Below are 19,776 nucleotides of genomic sequence, written 5' to 3' on the forward strand. Positions count from 1 at the left end.
AGGTGATTTCATTGTCTCTCCATCATTTTTAAATCTAATCTTTAATAATATCAGACAATTTATTTGAAGTAAAGTTATAATATTAATTTAAAATCGATTATAATTGTGTTTTATAACTAATTTAAACACAAGTTTAGCAAGTTTTCATTTATTTAAAATTCTTAGTTATTCATGGATAATATTATTTAGTTTCATAATTTAATTATATTTTATATAAAATAAAATTTCAAGTTCTAAATTCAATTATATCAAATAAAAAATGTAAATAGTTTTGTTTTGATAAAAATAATATAATTAATTTTAATAAATTAATTAAAAATATGAAAAAGGTTGTTGACAGGCTGGCGCCCCCACAGAATCACTGGTAAATATTTTAACAATTAATAATAACACGACGAGCTTAAAGAATAATAATAATCAATATAAAATTCTCTTCTCCGTTTCCTCCGACAATCTCCGCCGGAGTATCACACCGCCGAACAGCTGCCGTTATATTGATGAATGGAAGTAAACTAGTGTTCAGAGGAAGAAACAGCCATGTCTCGGCAAATGACGTCATCCGCTTTTCACAAATCAAAAACCCTAGATAACAAATATGTACGTAAACGTTTTCACCGTAAGTATTTCCCTTTATGTGCAGAAATAAGTGGAGACGGTTGAAATGAGATGATTGTGTGCAGATGCTTGGAGATGAGATTGGAAAAGGGGCGTATGGGAGAGTGTACAAGGGTTTGGATCTGGAGAATGGTGATTTCGTGGCAATCAAGCAAGTCTCTCTCGAGAACATTGCTCAAGAGGATCTTAACACCATTATGGTCTGATGAATTTCGTGTTTTAAAAGCAGTTTAATCGCTGTTTATTGTCATCATTATTATTGAGTTTTTATTATATATTTCTGCTTGAATTTTAGTTAATTCAACTAAATGCTCTCGACCCCAGTTTATCTTGCGATAACATTTCTCCTAAAATTCAGCACACTAGCTCATTCTTTGGTTTCTGTTTTTTATGGGGCCGGCATTGGAAATGTGATTAACAGCAAGAGATTGATCTTCTCAAGGTAAAATTTTGTTCTTAAGTGCGAATATTTTAAGTTTCTTTCTGCACAGCTTAGACTGCATCACTGTTTAGCGATTAGGTACTGCCCTGTAACTCTGGCTGCTTATTACATTTACTAAAGAAAGTTGATTAAACTCGGTTCTCTAATGCTTTTCCTCCACAATTGTTCGTGTCTATGGGTTTCCTCGTTGTTTTGTTGTCCCTGCCTGCAATAGCTAACAATCTAATTGACAAATGAACTTTAGCACCTGATTGACCACCTATCTGTGTTTCAGGCTGCAGTTTTGAATCTTTTGATGCTGTTGGACTGAAGATATATATGATTTGGTATATAATTGTGATCTAATTGCTGTGTGGTCTATCTCATGCAGAATCTGAATCATAAAAATATTGTGAAATATCTTGGGTCGTCGAAGACAAAAACCCACCTTCACATAATATTAGAGTATGTTAAGCATTTAATCTTATCAGTGCTCTCCAGCTTGCAACCATTCGACAGGATTGGAAAATAATTTCTGTCTTTTTTGAAGGTACGTGGAGAATGGTTCGCTTGCAAACATCATTAAGCCGAATAAATTTGGGCCTTTCCCTGAGTCTTTGGTGGCTGTATACATAGCCCAGGTTTTAGAGCTGATTTATTTTCTATAAAAAAAAATTTCTTTTTGTTGATTCAGGTTTCAAATATATTGTGGTGTGACGTGGTCAGGTATTGGAAGGTCTGGTATATCTACATGAACAAGGAGTAATTCATCGGGATATCAAGGGAGCTAACATATTAACGACAAAAGAGGTGCCCTTTTATTTTTATTTTGCTATCTTGTTAATTCTTGCTCTTTTCCATTTTTTTTTTCTAAAATTGTTATGATCTGTTCTAGTTTTGGGATCTAAACAATCGAAATATAGTTTAGAGGGGTGAATAAACTCTTGAAAATATTTTTGTCAAAATGAGCTGTTCTAATAATTTTATTTTTGTAAAAATGAGTTGTTCTAACAATTTTTAGGCTGTTAAAATAAGTATCCTTGAACGGCTGGCTTTGCTGGACCACTTAAAAATGAACAAGTGCGGAAACGGTCTGGCTATGCTAGTGATATCAGTATAGACAATAGTTAATAATGAACGACTGGAAAATGAAAGGAATGAGAAAAGTAAATGCGTAAAGTAAATATCACAGGGATATTATAGATGTTCGGAGAAAAAAAACACCTATGTCACCCATTGTTCCACTTAGGAAAGATTCCACTAAAAGTTTTTGGTTTTACAACTTCTTGTAAATACCCACTATAGTCAGGACTTATAAAAGCTTAAGTTGTTACTCTTAGAGATCACTTTATAAATTTGGATTGTTTAACAATCTTTGGTTCAACAGACAACCTTAGTGAAGTAGCACAAAGATGATTGTTGTTGATCGGATATGAACTGTAAGGCTTGTGCTTGATTAACAACTTTAAGTTAGAAAGGTTTGATTGCTCAAAGATCTTGGAATGCAGATCTGCATATTCTTGGAATGCAGATCTGCATATTTATAATTGAAAAGCCTTAACAGTCGGAAATGACTTTTCAACGATCATCTGTACTTGTATCCGACAGAGTGTCATTCTCTCTCATTCAGCGTACATTCGTCATTAAATGTCATTTAATGTCTCTTTGCTTTTTCTAACTTTTGTCCCTATAGTTTTTGAAAAGTTGCTTGACTTAGGACATTTTAGTAAACATTCATGTCACATCAACGGTAGGTAGGATATTGTGCCATGCACTTTATCCGATTTGCTTGAGCTTGAAAGTATCCTTTGTTTTGCTCTTATCTGATCGGTTTAGAACGGTTGGATAATAACTTTTGATCACATGTCCTGAATTAATTTCTTTGGACCGGTCATCAGACTTTGATACAACTGTCTGAGAAACCTGAAATACAAAGAGCAAGCGGCTGGATCTTGTAACAGACCGATTCTGTTAATTTGTCAATCACCAAAATTAGGGTAATAGAAAAATTCTTAACATCCAGTATAATTTGCCAGATTATTTTCTGCATTTTGTGTGAAGCAAAGGGAATTGAATTTGACAAATGATAGAATAGCTTCACCTTTAGGTGCTTTTGTTTTCTGTGTGCATCTACACTTTTCCCTTAATTTATTTTGGCAAAATGTTCAAGCTTTTTGGATGGTATTTCTTTTGCTAACTTAAAATTTCAGGGTCTTGTGAAACTTGCAGATTTTGGAGTGGCTACCAAACTAAATGAAGCTGATCTTAATACTCATTCAGTTGTTGGAACACCGTATTGGATGGCTCCTGAGGTATCTCTCTGATCCTCTTCCTCCATTCTAGTCTAAGTTTTTTCTATCAAGTTGAAGTTTCTTATATGTGCCTTTATTGTGTAAAACATTGTTTTGCTCCTTCTATGGTTGTGTTAATTACCTCTGTTTGTGACACTGCGATTTTGTTTGCTAGTAAGCTCACGAGATAATTTATAATCTTATTGCCTTATTGCAAATAATCAAATAAAAATATGGATAGTGAGTTCAAAGGCTCCACATGAGGTGCAGTAGTTTAATAAAATGCAATGATTTTTTTACTGTTTGGAAAACAAATAGGTATGAAGGTTCGTGCTTGAACTTTGCTATGCTTTTGAGGTTATAATTAATTGAATATTGTTATGTGGTGAAGTACTGAAATTATTTACTAGTTGCAGCATGTCATACTCTTTTTGGGATATCAAAATGTATTTCAGCCATCAACCATTAGTATTTGATGCTCAAACTTATTCTTATACCCCACCAGTAGTAAATTGTAAAGTATGTAAAGTTTTATAGTCATATAGACTTACTCACACAAGTTAATTCAAGATTCTTTCATGATCTTGGGTGGATAAAATTGTGATTTTTGCCTGTATGATATTACTCCGTTTCATGTTGATGCCAATGCTTATTTCCACACTTTCTAATGAGAGCATACTATTAATTTAGTTTGACATGATGTATGATATACTTTATTTCATACGTTGGATCAGTAAGTTATCCAGTGTTACATTTATCAGTAATTACTTCTGAGAGGCATGATTGGTGTACTACTTTTAGGTACTTCTGCTGTCATATTGATGTTCACTATCGCAGGTCATTGAAATGTCAGGAGTTTGTGCTGCTTCTGACATTTGGAGTGTCGGCTGCACTGTCATCGAGCTTCTCACATGTGTACCACCATATTATGATCTTCAGCCGATGCCCGCCCTATTTAGGATTGTGCAGGTAGAAATCAGGTCTGAGTTATCATCATTCTAATATGCATTCCACCATCATTATTGCTGCACATCATGTGGGAATTTCATTGTTTTTGACAACCCCCCCTACATTTTATAATATGGCATTTCACCCTATGCTAATTATAAAAAATTAAGATACTTTGTACTTTTAACCAACAAACACACTGTGCATGCGATATCCTTTCTTCGTGCAATAAAACAAACTGGGTGCGTTTATTGTGTTCTTTAGCCGAGATATAATTGCTACTCTGCACAAGATACTTTATTTGTTCTTTTCCAGGACGAGCATCCTCCAATTCCAGACGGTATATCTGCAGATATTACCGATTTCCTACGCCAGTGCTTTAAGAAGGTCAGCTGGAAGATATGCTTGATTTCTGTTTTCTTGTTTTTTTGGTATGTAATTGTTTTACGTGTAATGATGGTGTTTGGTTGATGCGTTCAACTCAACTTGGTTCCAAAATTTTGAGTGTGTATTTGAAAATAACTTTGTGATAGTGTCTGGTTAACTTATTTGGGTAACTTTCTATCCATGAATAGACTTGCCTTGTCTTACCACGATAGTGATTTTTTATCATATGTATATATTTACGCTGACTTTAATATTTAATGTTATATTTCAGGATGCTAGACAGAGGCCTGACGCAAAGACGTTACTCTCACACCCTTGGATACCAAATTCAAGGCGTGCTCTGCAGACCTCTCTACGTCATAGTGAAACATTAAGGTATATTAATAGTGATTCTCTCTTGCTTTTCCAGTTTTCCCTCACCCATAAAATGAAGATATCTTTTTGTGTTGTTTACCAGTTTTTGGTACTTTAAATAGTTTTGAATTTTGATATGGATATTACTGCAAGGGTGGAAGTACATGTTAATTGTTTTTTAACTTCAAAATATTCTTTTATTAGACATTGGATCCAAGCTGAAGATACAAATTTAAGAAACTTACTTGGATCCAGTATTAGCGGGATAGTTCAATATATATCCATTTCAAATTCTAAAAATTTGCAGAACCATTGAGGACGTTGGATCTGGGGGTACTGAATTAAGCAGAGGTGAACAAGGGCATAATTCTGAAATCTCTCCTGCTGAGAATGTAAAGTAAATTTTGTTTGAAATTTGCCTCTTTTCTGGCATTCTTTGTTGTTGCGCATAGAGTTATATATATATATATATATATATATATATATATTCTATCGCATGCTTGTACTCCATGAGGGATGCTGTTTTTACCATTTGCTTTCATGAACCTTGTTTCGCATTTCAGAAAATCAAAACAGGGATGCTATCATCTGAGCATGTGGGAATCAGCATGTCTTCTGGCAACAATATATCTAATGTTAATCACTCTGAGGAAAGAGCAAATAACCTGGAGGAAGATATGATTTCAGATTATGTTCCCACATTTTCCGTTTATGAGAAATCACCATTACAAGCCAGTTTAAATAACCTAGTAGACAGTTACGAGGCTCCGCTTTCTGATTTTTCGGGACGTAAGAAATCCAACCTGTATCATCAGTCTGAAATGTTGATTAATGGTGAATTTGAACGGCCGGAGTCTACAAAGAAAAAAGAAGTTGCCAAAACTGTTCAAGGAAAAGGCAGTTCGGTCCATACAGAGCAGGACACACTAAATTTTGGCCAAACGAGCCAAGATTATAGTCCTCGGAAGGTAATTTAACCTTTTTGTGGATTATCTTTGCAGTTTGTCTATCTTGACATGAATTGTCAAGGACATTTTTATGATGTTGAGTCGATCTTTTGCGGTATGTCTATCTTGACATGGAATGCTGAGGACATTTTTTTAGGACATTGAGTCAATTTTATTGAGGGTGCAATAATCGGTTTTTGACATATGCATAATCTTTTATTTGAGGAGAATATGATAATTACTGATCAAACCTCTCAGGCTCTCACTTTATTTTATTTCTCAACGGAGCCTTCATGACATGAATCTTTAGTTGTATTATGCATGGGTGTCTGCTCATTTGAAATCTTGGTTATTCTTGTTCCTGCTTTAGGTTGATTGTATATTTTTTCCATGGTTGTTCGAAGGCCAATGATGATTCTATTTACACAGTCGAATAGAAGTGTGTTAGTGAGAGGGTTTCAGGCTCCTAGCTGGATGGGAAAGCATAAGGAGTTTAAGATTTTTTCTGGTTCAGAGTTATCAAGGAATTGGAGTTTTTCTGCTGTTAATATGTTTCGGGTTTTGCGTTAGGTTGCGGGGACCACTTGTCCGCCTTTTGTAATTATAACTGTTAATTAATATAATATAATATTGTTTCTTATATAAAAAAAGACTATCAACGATCAATTATGAGGCTTGATATCCAAAAAATAGAAGTGTGTTAGTGGGCCACTTTAGCTTGCTTGTTTACAAATTACAATGAAGTAGCATTATTCAACAGATTAATAGAAGCTGTGTTGAACACTCATACAAGTTAAAGGTTTATATGCTACTGTGGTACTTTAATTAAATTGCCAAGTTTTCCCACCAGCTGACGCAATCCAGAAAAATGATGCAGAATTGGCCAAAAATTGAAATTATCTTCATTCTGATCCTTTAAGTGATTCTAAAGAACAAGAGTAACTAGTTTCTCGTTGATTATTGCATTATTGCTTCATCCACCATTCCACTTTGTCAGGCTTCTCATTTATTTAAATGCTAAATATTCTCGTTCAGTTTATTTGTGTTCTACAATACTTAGACTGCATCTTCCATTGGATCGGTACACTGTATCTTTTTATTGCACAGGCATTTTATGGTAATTTGTATTATAATTGATATCCTAACATTGATGGCTGTTGGTTACTCACCATGAAGGCTGAGAAGTCATCAGTAATCTCAGGAGGAAATGAGCTCAGCAGATTCAGTGACACTCCTGGTGATGCTTCTTTGGATGACTTATTTCATCCATTAGAGAACCTTGAGGATCGGGGAGCTGAAGCTTCTACTTCTGCATCCTCCTCACATGTTAAACGAGGCTATGCGGTCTCTGACAGTGGAAAGAATGATCTAGCCACAAAGTTAAGGGATACAATTGCTAAAAAACAAATGGAAAATGAATCAGCACAGGCAAATGGTGGCGACCTATTGCGTCTAATGATGGGTGTTTTGAAGGAAGATGTAATTGACATTGATGCTCTGGTACAATTTACATACTATTCTGGATTTCTTATGTTTTGAATATAAATGCCTACGTGTTGTTTGCCCATACTTGCTTTGTAGGGATTTGAAGATAAATTACCTGCAGAAAATCCTTTTCACCTTCAGGTATTTTTTATTCCTTATTGCTGGATGCTTCCATTTTATTTTCTCATTTTTGTTTACTCTATGGGTTTTTTTTAAGTCTTCTGGATTTTGGTCAGATAGCTTAAGTTAGATTTGGCTGACTAATTTTCCGATTATTTGTTTTGGTATCATGTATATATTTCTTTCGTTTTTATCCATGTAATTGTGTTTCAGACTTGTGATCAGATTTCTTAAATTAGATTTAATTTATGAATTAGTGATTCAGCGTTGTGGCATCATCCGTCAATTTCTATGTTTTATTCTTCCAAAATAAGTACGTAACTGATTAGCGTGTTGTGCATGCCATTGCGTTTCTTTGTTGCAGGCTGTCGAATTTAGCAAACTAGTGTCGTCCTTGAGACCAGATGAACCAGAAGATGTGATAGTCTCTGTTTGTCAGAAGTTGAACACCTTTTTTCCGTCAACGACCTGAACAGAAAATAGTATTCATCACACAGCATGGTTTTCTTCCTTTAATGGAACTCCTAGAGGTTCCCAGAACTCGTGTATGTAATCTGCAAGAAAATGAGTTCATTTGCCTTGTTGACGCAGTGATTAATCCCTTTTTAAATTTCAGGTCATATGTTCTGTGCTTCAAGTTCTGAACCAAATAATCAAAGACAACACTGATTTTCAGGAGAATGCGTGCCTAGTTGGGCTTGTAAGTATTTTGAATGCCTTGTCAGTCTCTCCCTCCCTTAGGTTTTGAATCATGTACACAAATGGTGTGATGAAGAGAAAGATGGATGTGGTTGTAAGTTGATGGAAGTTGGTTATGGAATACCACACATGGGTTCTCTACACACTGAACCGCCCAAAAGGGGAAGTTCTTTTGTAGGTGAAATATCCAACTGAGCATAAAAATTTTCTAATTCAAATTTCCAAGCTAATTTATTTGTACATACGAAGCTGTGATAAACGCATGTCGTTTGTTGGACACTGGTTATTGTGCTCATAGTCTCCCAACTTCATCTGTTGAGTTAATATGGGAAAAACAAAGCAAGCATCAGTTCCTCTTGAATTTGTTAAGTGAGCGAGTAGGGTCTTTGACCAAATTTTATGCCATAGAATCCTCGTATTCATAAGGTGTATGTAGTCGGTCTCTATTATGAACTAATTTAAATGCTGGAGTTGCCAATATAATTAACAATAGCTTTTAGTAATCAATCTTATTAGGTTCTCAAAGTTTTCTCCAGTATCGATTTGCATCATTTTGAAAGTCATTTTTTGCTGCCACCTTGGCAGAAGCAGAGGACATCTAGGCAGAATATTTGAGACAATGAATCTGAACCTCCGGCCCCGCTGCTTAAATGGGCTTAACATGATAGGTTTTCATTACTTAAAGGCATAGTTACGTTTTTAAGCTGTGGACCATAAATAACGTATATCTCTGCAACAAAGTAATATTATACTGTGAAAATCTTCATCAGCTAAATCAATTATGTGAATTTGAATATTTTTGTGAACCATAATTATCTATTGGTTATTTTTTAGATTCCTGTTGTGATGGGTTTTGCTGTGCCTGATCGTCCTCGAGAAGTTCGCATGGAAGCAGCATACTTTCTGCAACAGCTATGTCAATCGAGGTTGGTTTGTTTATTTACTGTGTTGATTTTTCACCAAAATCCATTTTTTCCCACTTAAATCCTTCTTCTGAGCAAATGATAAAAAATTTGTTTTCTTCAGCTCTTTGACACTGCAGATGTTTATTGCTTGTCGTGGTATTCCCATCCTGGTGGGCTTTTTGGAGGCCGATTATGCAAAATATAGGTTTGTGATGGAAGTACTTGTGTGCGTTGTAGAATTTTGAAAACTTGGAACCAAAATGTATGCACACCCTAGTGCTATATCATTTTAATCCAAAATCACTGAGTCTTTTGCTTCCTAATAAGAGAGTAAACTTTACAAGGCTCAGATTCTGAAAATTTCCATATATACTCATCATGAATTGCATTTTATTAGTATACCCATTAACTCATTCTTATTTCTTCACATGCAGAGAAATGGTTCACATGGCTATTGATGGTATGTGGCAGGTTTTCAAGCTTCAGAAGTCCACCTCTAGAAATGATTTCTGTCGTATAGCCGGAAAGAATGGGATATTACTCAGGCTTATTAACACTCTGTATAGTTTGAATGAGGCAACACGTCTAGCTGCTATATCTAGTGGAGGTGGATTTCCTCCAGACGGTTTAGCCCCAAGACCGAGATCTGGTCCTCTGGATTCTAGCAATCCTTCCTTTGTGCAGATGGATCCATCTTATCATGGGATCGACCTGCCGGATCACTTTAAAGTTAAGCAGGGAGATCATGTATCACAAATTGGAGCACAAGAACCTTCACGAGTTTCAATATCGTATTCGCCGGAGTCAAAAATTTTACCTCCAGATACTGACAAACCAAGATCAAATATTGCCACTGTGGAGGCCTCAGGTGCTTTTAAGGTGCCAGATTCTGCATCACTGGAAAAAGGATCTTCACCTCTAATGAGAGATCACTTTCCAGCCATTTCAAGAGATCGGGAAGGTGTAGATCGGTGGAAGAATGACTCTTCCGTAGCTGAAGTTGATGTAAAACCGCAAAGAGGTGCAAATGTACCCAGTAGAATATCCACGGATAGTGCCCCAAAATCTTTTGAAGCAGCGTCTAATGGATTGCATTTGTCTGCTGCTGCTGCTAGCCAGCAAGAAAATGTTCGACCCCTTTTGAGTTTATTGGATAAGGAACCTCCATCTCGCCACTTCTCAGGTCAGCTAGAGTATGTGCGGCATCTCAGTGGTGTGGAGAAACACGAAAGCATACTGCCACTATTACATGCATCTAACGACAAGAAGACAAATGGACTTGATTTTTTGATGGCTGAATTTGCAGGTGATTATTAAGGCTAAATTGCATCTGAAACTATTAATGTTTGAAACTATTAATGTTGTTAGTTATTACCATGCATAAATTTCTCTTCATGAATTTTTTCTTCATTGCACTGGGATGAACTTTCTGTGCCGGGAACGTTCGTTCATTTTTTAAGTTAAACGCTAAATTATTATGATTTTTTTGCCAGAGGTTTCTGGACGCGGACGGGAAAATTCTAATGCTGATCCACTCCCAAGAAATTCACCAAAAGCTGCAAATAAGAAGTTAGGATCTTTATCATCTAATGTAGGAAATGCTGCCACTCTGGGCCTTGCATACCATGCAGCATCTGGTGTGCTGTCTGGTTCTGGAGTATTGAATGCTAGACCAGGGAGTGCGACATCATCTGGGTTACTTTCTCATATGGTATCTCCATGGAATGTTGATGTTGCCCGGGAATATCTTGAAAAGGTGGCAGACCTTCTACTTGAGTTTGCCGCAGCAGACACCGCTGTCAAATCTTACATGTGTAGCCAAAGTTTGCTTAGCCGTCTTTTTCAGATGTTCAATAAGATAGAACCCCCAATTTTGCTAAAGGTACTTCGAAAGGTTCTGAATGTAACATTGCACTTTATCTTCGATCCGGTCTAGCCGTCTAATTTTCTCATCATTTTGTGACTATTAGTTGTTGAAGTGTATTAATCATCTGTCAACCGATCCACACTGCCTAGAGCATCTTCAGCGAGCAGATGCAATCAAATATTTAATCCCAAATCTTGATCTCAAAGAAGGTGCTCTTGTATCCCAAATACATCATGAGGTTAGATTTTTTTTTTGTCATCTATCATAATTTGGAAAATTCAGTATCAGAATAGGAGTACTTCAATGAAGGGGAATAGGGCTGGTGTTTGAAAGATGCGCTTTGTATGTCTTTTCTGTTACGTATGATATGAAGTAATCATGCATCATGATGTCATACCACATGGTGGTTCCTCAATATACAAATTTTTTTTTTGTAGTAGTTGAATTAGAAACTGAGTCAAGGAACAACTGCTGATTTATCTTTAGGGATATGTTTATTTGTGAAGAAAGTGAAATTTTTACATAAGATACAATTTCTAGGCAGGGAATACTTATTATTAAAATTTAAGATTCGTAAATATGTTCTGTCAACAATGTGAAATTTGCTTGAAATACAAGTTCTGAACTGTTCTCTTGCATAAACTTGAACATACCAAGTTTATCCATAACTGGATAAGTACCTAACAAGTTTCATTTGCTGAAGGTACTTAATGCGCTATTTAACCTCTGTAAAATTAACAAGAGGAGGCAGGAGCAGGCTGCAGAAAATGGAATCATTCCACATTTAATGCAATTTATTATGATTGATTCCCCTTTGAAACAGTATGCATTACCTCTTTTATGTGATATGGCACATGCTTCACGGAATTCAAGGGAGCAATTACGAGCTCATGGAGGATTGGATGTGTACTTGAGCCTTCTTGAAGACCAGCTCTGGTCTGTGACTGCCTTAGATTCAATTGCCATATGCTTGGCCCATGACAATGAAAACAGGAAAGTGGAACAGGCTTTACTCAAAAAGGATGCTGTGCAGAAACTTGTCATATTCTTCCAGTGCTGTCCAGAGCAGCACTTCTTGCACATATTGGAACCATTCTTGAAAATGATCACGTACTGGTTTCTATTTCATTGTCTATTTACCTTCTATATATCTGTATGCACTTCTCATGATGCATCTCAATTATGTTAATATGCTTTTATTGTCAAGCTCGGTTTATTAAATTATTGATCACTTCTCCCTCTGTAACTGATTTATAAGAATTAGCTTTGGCCTACTTTAATTATGCAGCAGGCTATAAAATATAAAGTAATGAATGTATTTGACATATGAATAGTTCGGCATGCCACGGGCAACCCCATTTACACTTGTGTGGGGGCTGCACCACCAGAAATCACGCTTGCAGCTCTCATCTTACCAACGAGTCAACAGCGGATTACTGTTGTTCACAACTGAGCATGTCTTTACTGGTTTAAGAGTCCAGAATAAATTAATAACTTTAAAATGAATTGAGTGGATGGGTCTCTTTTTCGTATTAAGTAAGTGCCTTACATTTTTCTGGGATCTCTTAAATGCTTGCAAGTTATGCATTAAGATATACTTTTAGTAGTGGTATAGTTGTGTGAGTTCCTTTGCTTTGTATCAGGTGAACCACTTTTGTTCAGCAAAACCTGTGTCTGGTCTGGGGGTTTGGCAGATACCCGTAATAGTTTATCTTGGGTACTACTAGCAAAGAGTTCAACTTAAGAATTAGTCCATACCCGCCCGAAATGTTTATCAATTTTGTTCACTGACTACCTTAGGTCCAAAGTTTATAGATTCCTATAAAACGTCTTGTTTTACTGAATTGGTATCATTGACTAACTATGCCAACCTTACCATCCATGATCTTGTACACTAAAGAAAATATCATCAAGTGTTCGCATGACTGTCATAACCGTGATTCTGAATTAAGGACTTATGTTAACATTTCCGTTAATCAGAGATAGCTTGCGAGTGTCCGACGAATAAATGTTAGAAAATAATATAGGGAATATAAAATGAAAGAGAAGCAGCCACCAGTTTTTTGTTGCTTTGTCAGTTTATCTGCTGTATCAAGTAACTGCAGGTCATTATTAATTTGATTCTGGCTTTCACCGAGAATCTTATATATACTTTTATGATGCAGGAAATCGTCTCGAATAAATACTACTCTTGCAGTAAATGGCTTAACTCCTCTGTTAATTTCTAGACTCGACCATCCGGATGCAATAGCTCGTCTGAATTTACTTAAATTGATTAAGGTGGGCAGCTGAGTTCTCACATTTGTTCATATCTTCTGCATGTCATATAGTTTAAACTCGGTCTCTAATGAAATTCTCGGTAGTAGACCCATCCCACTTTTTTTTCTCCTGGTTTGTATTACTAAAAGAAATACTTGTTCTTTTGAAGATGTGCTCAAGCCTTAGGTGTACATAATTGATCTCGGCTAGTCGTAGTTTTGATTTTCCATTTCTGACTCTAGTTTCTGCGATAGTCATGTTAAGAAGTTCCTTGTTTGGTGGGTGGTTAAGATGTATTCGTAACTCTGTAAATATCAAAATTTGATTGAAAGTTTAGCATGAAAATTGATGCCCTTAACTGGATGCGCTTCATTTGTCTGTGGGCTTTTCTGTCGAGGTTCTTGCCAGAAATAGCTTCCATGGCGGTGATGTTCATTATAAGTGGGTGACGCTTGGTGGATGTGTATTTTTGGTGGATGTGTATTATTGCCAAGTGTTCTTATCCTTACAAGTAAATTTGTGTACGAAGTTTTTCATCTTCCTCCGTAGTTGGTACTGGATGAATGCTTAAAATGAAATCTAAATCCATTTTTGAGGCATATGAAAGCTACCCATGTTTTTACGAGGTTGTTTGATCCTCCCTCTGCTGTTTAAAAATGGCAAGTGATTTTTTTGTTACTTTTCACCATCCGATCATTGTTATTTATTATTGTTGTCAGGCTGTATACGAGCATCATCCTCGTCCAAAGCAACTGATAGTCGAGAACGATCTGCCTCAGAAGCTTCAGAATTTGATCGAGGAGCGAAGAGACGGGCAAAGTTCGGGAGGGCAAGTGTTGGTAAAACAAATGGCTACTTCACTTCTTAAAGCACTTCATATCAACACGGTTTTGTAAATTCATGTTTGGTTGGCTTTTTCTTGAGGTTGTTGTAAAGTCATTCATTGCATTTACATTCTAATTATTTATCTTCCTTTTTGTTTTCTACGTCATTTGTTCTTCAATGAGCTTTGGAAATCTCAATTTGTGTAATTTTGTGAAAAGTATTTCAGTGGGTAAGAATCTAATAGAGCTATTTTCCTCGATACGTCTACGTTACTCATTTCACCTTTCAAAGGATCCTTAATTCTTTGATTTTTATTTTTATATATGGAACATAATTTTTAAATATAAAGCCAGGCTACATATTCTTAAGCATGTTTGCACTCTTATTTGCAGCAGTGTTTTATAACCGGATCGTTAATCGCGAATCGGTCAAGTCTTAAAAAATGGTTCAACCGGTTCCACCGAACGGTCGAACCGGATCAATAAAATTAATATTTTATTTATTTTATATAATAAATAATATAGTAAAATATTGATTATTTATGTTTTTATAGTTTTTACTTAATTTTTAAGATGAAAATTACAACAAATATTTAAATAAACATCACTTTTCCGATTTTTTCGGGTTTTAACCGGTTTTTGGTTTTTCCGGTTTTTTTCGGTTTAATCGGGTTTTAACCGGTTTTTTTCCGGTTTTTTCCTTATATCCGGACCGGTCTGGAGGTCGGTTCGCGATTGAATCGGTCCGACCGGCCGGTCCGGTCCGGTTTGAAAAACAGTGATTTGCAGTACTGATATCTATATTTATTATATTTGAGTGCTTATATTTATTATACTGTTAATTACGTTGATTTACCTCTTATATTTAATTATTAATGACATTCAATATTTGATTATAATCTCAATAATAGGTAGTTGAATATGAGAACTGATGAATACACACGCACATGGGATATTAAATATCTCGAACCTGATTTCTTTTTCTTTTCAAAGAGTATATTTTGAGCTACACTCACTAATTACTTCATCGGTTGATTTAATATATTTATAAAAATTATGAATAATTGATGTAATAATCTTATGCACAAAACCCATAAATTTAATATGCTAAGATAGTTATACCATCTATTCTTTTTCAGAATCGTGTTCATTTTAAAGTTTAAGAAATGGGGTGTGTGCTTATTGTGAATTTAAAATAAAGAAACTCTTTTGGTGTATCGTTGATGAAACTTTACAATGTCATCAAACGAAACTTTGATATTTGTAGTAATAATAATATACTAGCTGAATTATGAATCTATATGTTGTTAATAAGCAAAAAAGTAAAAGACAAAAGTTGAAATTGTTCCAAAAACCAAAAAGAATTTTAAACTTGAATAAACAAATAATGAAACTAGAACACTAAACTAGACGAGATATTCATAAATTTTGAATATTCACCCTTGAAGGAAACCATCCACCTTAGTGTTAACCGAGGAAGACAAAAACTTCATGCAAATCGGTGAATTAACTCCAGATAGAGCCAATATGGCAGCAGGTATTCCCCACAAAGAGTCTCCACATATCAATCCTGAGGCTACCGCAGGTCCATATTCCTTTGCACCTTTCTTACTCTGCCTCTGCCATAAGAACAGAATCAAGCTTCCAACACACATGTCTATGGCGAAATACGCTCCGAGATAGAATGGTATAGCCATGCACATCGGGCTCGGTATGAACTTGCACATCTTGATGTCGTATTTCTTCAAGATTTCGATAAGCATATTGATCACCACAGCAGAGACAAAAAACACAATCATGAGCGATAAGCAGTTCTTGGGTAGTGAGGAGAAACCTTCGACTCCTAAAGTGGCGATGGCACGGTACATCGTGGCGAATGGAGCAGGATATGAGCCACTTTGATCCCCGACATTGTAAGCTTTGAAGAAGAACCAGAACACGAGAGGCGACATGACGCAGCCAAGGAATGTGCCGTAGACTTGGCCAAAAAACATAGAGCGAGGGGATGATAGAGTTAAGTATCCAGTCTTGAAATCTTGCATCAGATCGGAAGCTGTTGACACGATGCTCATCATCACACCGCAAGAGGCGAGCCCAGCAATGATCCCACCATGTTCTACGCCGGCCCATGAGCTGAAAATCAGGATTGCTAGTTTTCCGTAGTTTGACGCCAAAGACCAGTCTGTTAGGCCACAACCATAGGCGTTGCAGAAGGCTAGAATGGGTGCGACGGAGTATGCCACAAGTACATGGTACCATTTTAGCTGATGAAATATCATAGGTATTAATCCCACTGATAAGGCTGCCAATAGGACGTATCCAGTTATGGCAGCTACATTTGGGATTTGATCTTTCAAGAAATACTCTTTTCGCTTTTTTTCGTCATAGTCTCCCATCTGCTGGTCTTCCTCAATGCAATCACTTACATGTTTCTGTTCTGATTGTTGAGCCATGAAATTTTTTAGGGTGACTATCACCATGTAGACTACATGATATAGGCCGTCTCCGAGCATCATTGAAATAGCAATAAAGACCTGTTCAATAAAATCCAATAGTTGATCAAAGCTTTCTTATTAGGAACGAGAAAATAACAGAGGACAATGTTTATTTGAGGATATAGTTACAGATTACTTACCCTGTATCCTTGAATTCCATGAATATCACTCGCTTTAAGACCAGCCTTATACCAGCTGCCTTCCTTGGTCTGGATTAATGGCCACAGTACTCCCCAAGAAAGAATTGCGCCAACGAGTAATGATACGTTAACCATGTAAGGGCAGATCATACCAACCCCAACATAAGTAGTTGAGAAATCAAAGTTGAACCTGGAACAGAACAAAGTAAAAAAATCCCACAAGTTAATACCAGCTAGTTCAACATCAAATGACGTGTATATATAAAGTCGGCGTTTGAATGAATCCTGTTTCCTTAGAACTTCGTTTCTTCGTGTTAAAATACCTCTGTAGGCATATACGAGTTCTCAATGCATGAGTCGCAAGCAAAATTTGTAGAACCTAACCTTTGTTTCAAAGCGTGGAGACCAAATGTAGGAAAGCTGTCGAATCCGCAGCCGTCACTAGCAGCGAAGAACCACTTGAAACATGCGAACATAAAGCTACCAACGAAGGATTTGAAGAGACACCACACTTGTTTCTTGGCTAGCTTGGCTCCTTTAGGAGTGTGGAAACTGTTGATAAGGTATGCAGTGGCAGTTCCACTGGGATATGACAATTTGTACTTTAAAATCATCACCTAAAATTTCGAAACTCCAAGTAAATATTACAGAAAGTTGAACCATGATAAATGGATTTATGTCTTCTAAAAGAAACTAATCGAGATCAAACCTTTCTGAGTGGTACTATTGAGAACAAACCCACAAAACTAACAACAAAAAGGTATCCAATCATCCATCCAACAGAGAGTTCCTTCACATTAATCGCCGCGCTTCCAGCTCCAGCAATCTTAGGAGTCATTGCAAGCAGATAACTTGCTGTCCCACCTGCAGATATCATCATTCGACGTTAATGGATATATTCATCGGGCATCATTAGTAAATTTCTTGGCTTATTTATAAGGATATTGGTATGTGGATACAAGACATTGTTGTAGTACTGAGTGAAAAACATACTGCTAAAAGCTATGCCAGAAGATGCAACGATACAAGTTTGTATGACAGTATTCTCCTGTCTAGTAAAAGGTTGCTTCAAAAGACCGCATTTCTCGACCAAAACAGTCCAAGTCTTCACCATCGCAAATCCAAGAAGCCCCGCCGCCACGTTCAGCGAAGGTATAACCCCTGTCGTCAGATTCAACTTGCACACGATCACATTGAACACAAGGCTCAACACCAGACTCGTCACCATAGATCGAAACGTTATCTGTTTCCGCCAAGACGGAATAGCCGTGTCCACAAAGGCCTTCTCCATCGCCGCCTCCTCTTCACTGTGAACCTCGCCGCAGTGGCCGCCTTCGATATCTTTCGTTCCATCCACCATTATATATATTACCAGAAAAACCCAGTTTCTTTTTCTCGATCAAAAAGACTAAACGTCGGCAAAAGTACCAGAAGATCACTCAGAAGGCGTATTTATAGAGGATCGAAAGAGAGATTGGAGAGATAGTAGAAATCATAATCCAAGTATAATAACTGTATAACCGATAACTACGGACTCCCAGTGGACTGAGGAGACTGCATGAAAATTTAAATTCATAATTAATGATACTATGGTGGGCCAGCTCGAGGCCGGATTAAGTTGACCCGACATGACTGGAAGAATTTTTTTAAAAAAAATATATTATGGATTTATGGTTATATATATATATTTTTTTTTAATTGAAAATCGTTAATTTTATTTTGTATACAATGTAGCGGTGTGAAATAATAATTGGAAATTTTATTGATATTTTTTATAAATATTTATTTATGAAATGAAATTTTTCATTAATTATAATGATTTTTCATTTTTCTTTATTTATTTTTATTTTTTGTGGGGGCAGCTCACCTAATCCGCAACCCTTATTGTGGCTTTTTCACTGTTCACGGTGAATGAAATAATAAATTAAATAAGTAACGCACGTGGGAAGAGTTTAATAATCTATCGTATCACGCCAATGAAGATGGTGTGACAAACTTTTTTTTTGGAAAAAAATTCAAGTCACATCGTCTAGGAGGGTGCACTCTGCGCTGCTACAAGTATAAAAAAATAAAATTATGCATTAGATAATAACTATAGATTTTGGCCTAGTTATATGTGTTTGATCCTAACAATTAATATGCATTTTCCTAAAGAAAAACAACAAATTTATTGTTATGAATAAATGTTGTTTTGCGTATCAGAAACAAATAAAATATCAAGACAACTGGTTCAGCTAATATCAAAATAAAATTGAGTAGTACACAAAGATAGTTTCCCAAAATTGGTATTGTATCAATGTCAATATGATAAAATAAATTTCACAATAAACCAGGAGTTTATTGATATTGAATTTTGCTAACATTGCAAACCTGAAGTTTATCGATATCGTAAACAAAAGTTTAAGGATGTTAAAGAGTTGACTATTTTGATAGATAAACTAGAAATTTTAATACCAATAAAAAGTTCATTGATACAAATACTTCTATAGTTTGACATAACTGATTGATTTGATCATCTCATTTGTATCTACTATAACAAATTATTGATAATACATGAAGATATTGATCAAGGAACTAGAAGTTCTTGAACAAAAAATTAAGAAGATTCTTGAATTAAATAACCAGATGATTATAAGATTTTAAGAATTCTTATATATTGAATTCTAAAATTTTGTATCATTGTCATTTGTTCAAATTGGGACTGAATCCGTGTATTGTATGGAATGAAAGGCAATTATAAATGTTGGTCCACGACTCGCAACCTGAAGTTTGCGAAATATTTACTAAGAATAATAGTTTCTAGAATATACAACCAGTAAAATGGTTTGATTGATTGATTGATTATCAAATGCCTCTAATCAACTATTAAACCATTGATTTTGAAAATAATGCATCATATTTTGGTGATGTGATATGTTGTCTGCGGCAAATATTGTAGATATTATGTCAACTAATTACTATTGATATTGGCTTGAGCCAAAGTTTAATATTAAAAATTATTGATTGTGAATCTCTATGC

The 19,776-nt window shown here is 35.8% G+C and overlaps 2 protein-coding genes across 2 annotated transcripts; one reads left to right on the forward strand and one right to left on the reverse strand.

Annotated features, from left to right (window-relative positions):
• Positions 1-396: 396 nt before the first annotated feature.
• LOC140817031 (MAP3K epsilon protein kinase 1-like) lies at positions 397-14,399 on the forward strand. Its single transcript, XM_073176591.1, is given in 25 exon segments — positions 397-597; positions 681-815; positions 1,037-1,057; positions 1,428-1,501; positions 1,587-1,677; positions 1,763-1,846; positions 3,247-3,348; positions 4,165-4,296; positions 4,591-4,662; positions 4,934-5,037; positions 5,324-5,408; positions 5,580-5,984; positions 7,140-7,463; positions 7,545-7,589; positions 7,933-8,013; positions 8,015-8,113; positions 8,185-8,268; positions 9,102-9,193; positions 9,294-9,377; positions 9,607-10,478; positions 10,666-11,054; positions 11,143-11,277; positions 11,743-12,149; positions 13,205-13,319; positions 14,018-14,399. Coding segments are annotated over 25 exon segments (4,269 nt in total). The 5' UTR covers positions 397-537; the 3' UTR covers positions 14,195-14,399.
• A 1,019-nt stretch (positions 14,400-15,418) lies between these two features.
• LOC140816738 (probable metal-nicotianamine transporter YSL7) lies at positions 15,419-18,235 on the reverse strand. The gene is made up of 5 exons (XM_073176163.1): positions 17,751-18,235; positions 17,467-17,621; positions 17,142-17,374; positions 16,758-16,947; positions 15,419-16,656 (listed from the first exon to the last, which is right to left on the reverse strand). Exons 1-5 carry the CDS (start codon positions 18,115-18,117, stop codon positions 15,559-15,561), a joined length of 2,043 nt encoding a protein of 680 aa, XP_073032264.1. The 5' UTR covers positions 18,118-18,235; the 3' UTR covers positions 15,419-15,558.
• Positions 18,236-19,776: the final 1,541 nt, after the last annotated feature.

Source organism: Primulina eburnea, chromosome 16, assembly GCF_022965805.1.
Source record: "Primulina eburnea isolate SZY01 chromosome 16, ASM2296580v1, whole genome shotgun sequence".
Taxonomy (NCBI): Eukaryota; Viridiplantae; Streptophyta; class Magnoliopsida; order Lamiales; family Gesneriaceae; genus Primulina; species Primulina eburnea.

Excerpts from the sequence above, each read along its gene's own strand:
- LOC140816738 (XM_073176163.1), bottom strand. The coding sequence starts at position 18,117 with ATGGTGGATGGAACGAAAGATATCGAAGGCGGCCACTGCGGCGAGGTT. Across the intron at positions 17,622-17,750 it reads TTCTGGCATAGCTTTTAGCA|GTGGGACAGCAAGTTATCTG; the intron begins GTATGTTTTTCA and ends TGATATCTGCAG. Across the intron at positions 16,948-17,141 it reads CTCCACGCTTTGAAACAAAG|GTTCAACTTTGATTTCTCAA; the intron begins GTTAGGTTCTAC and ends GTTCTGTTCCAG.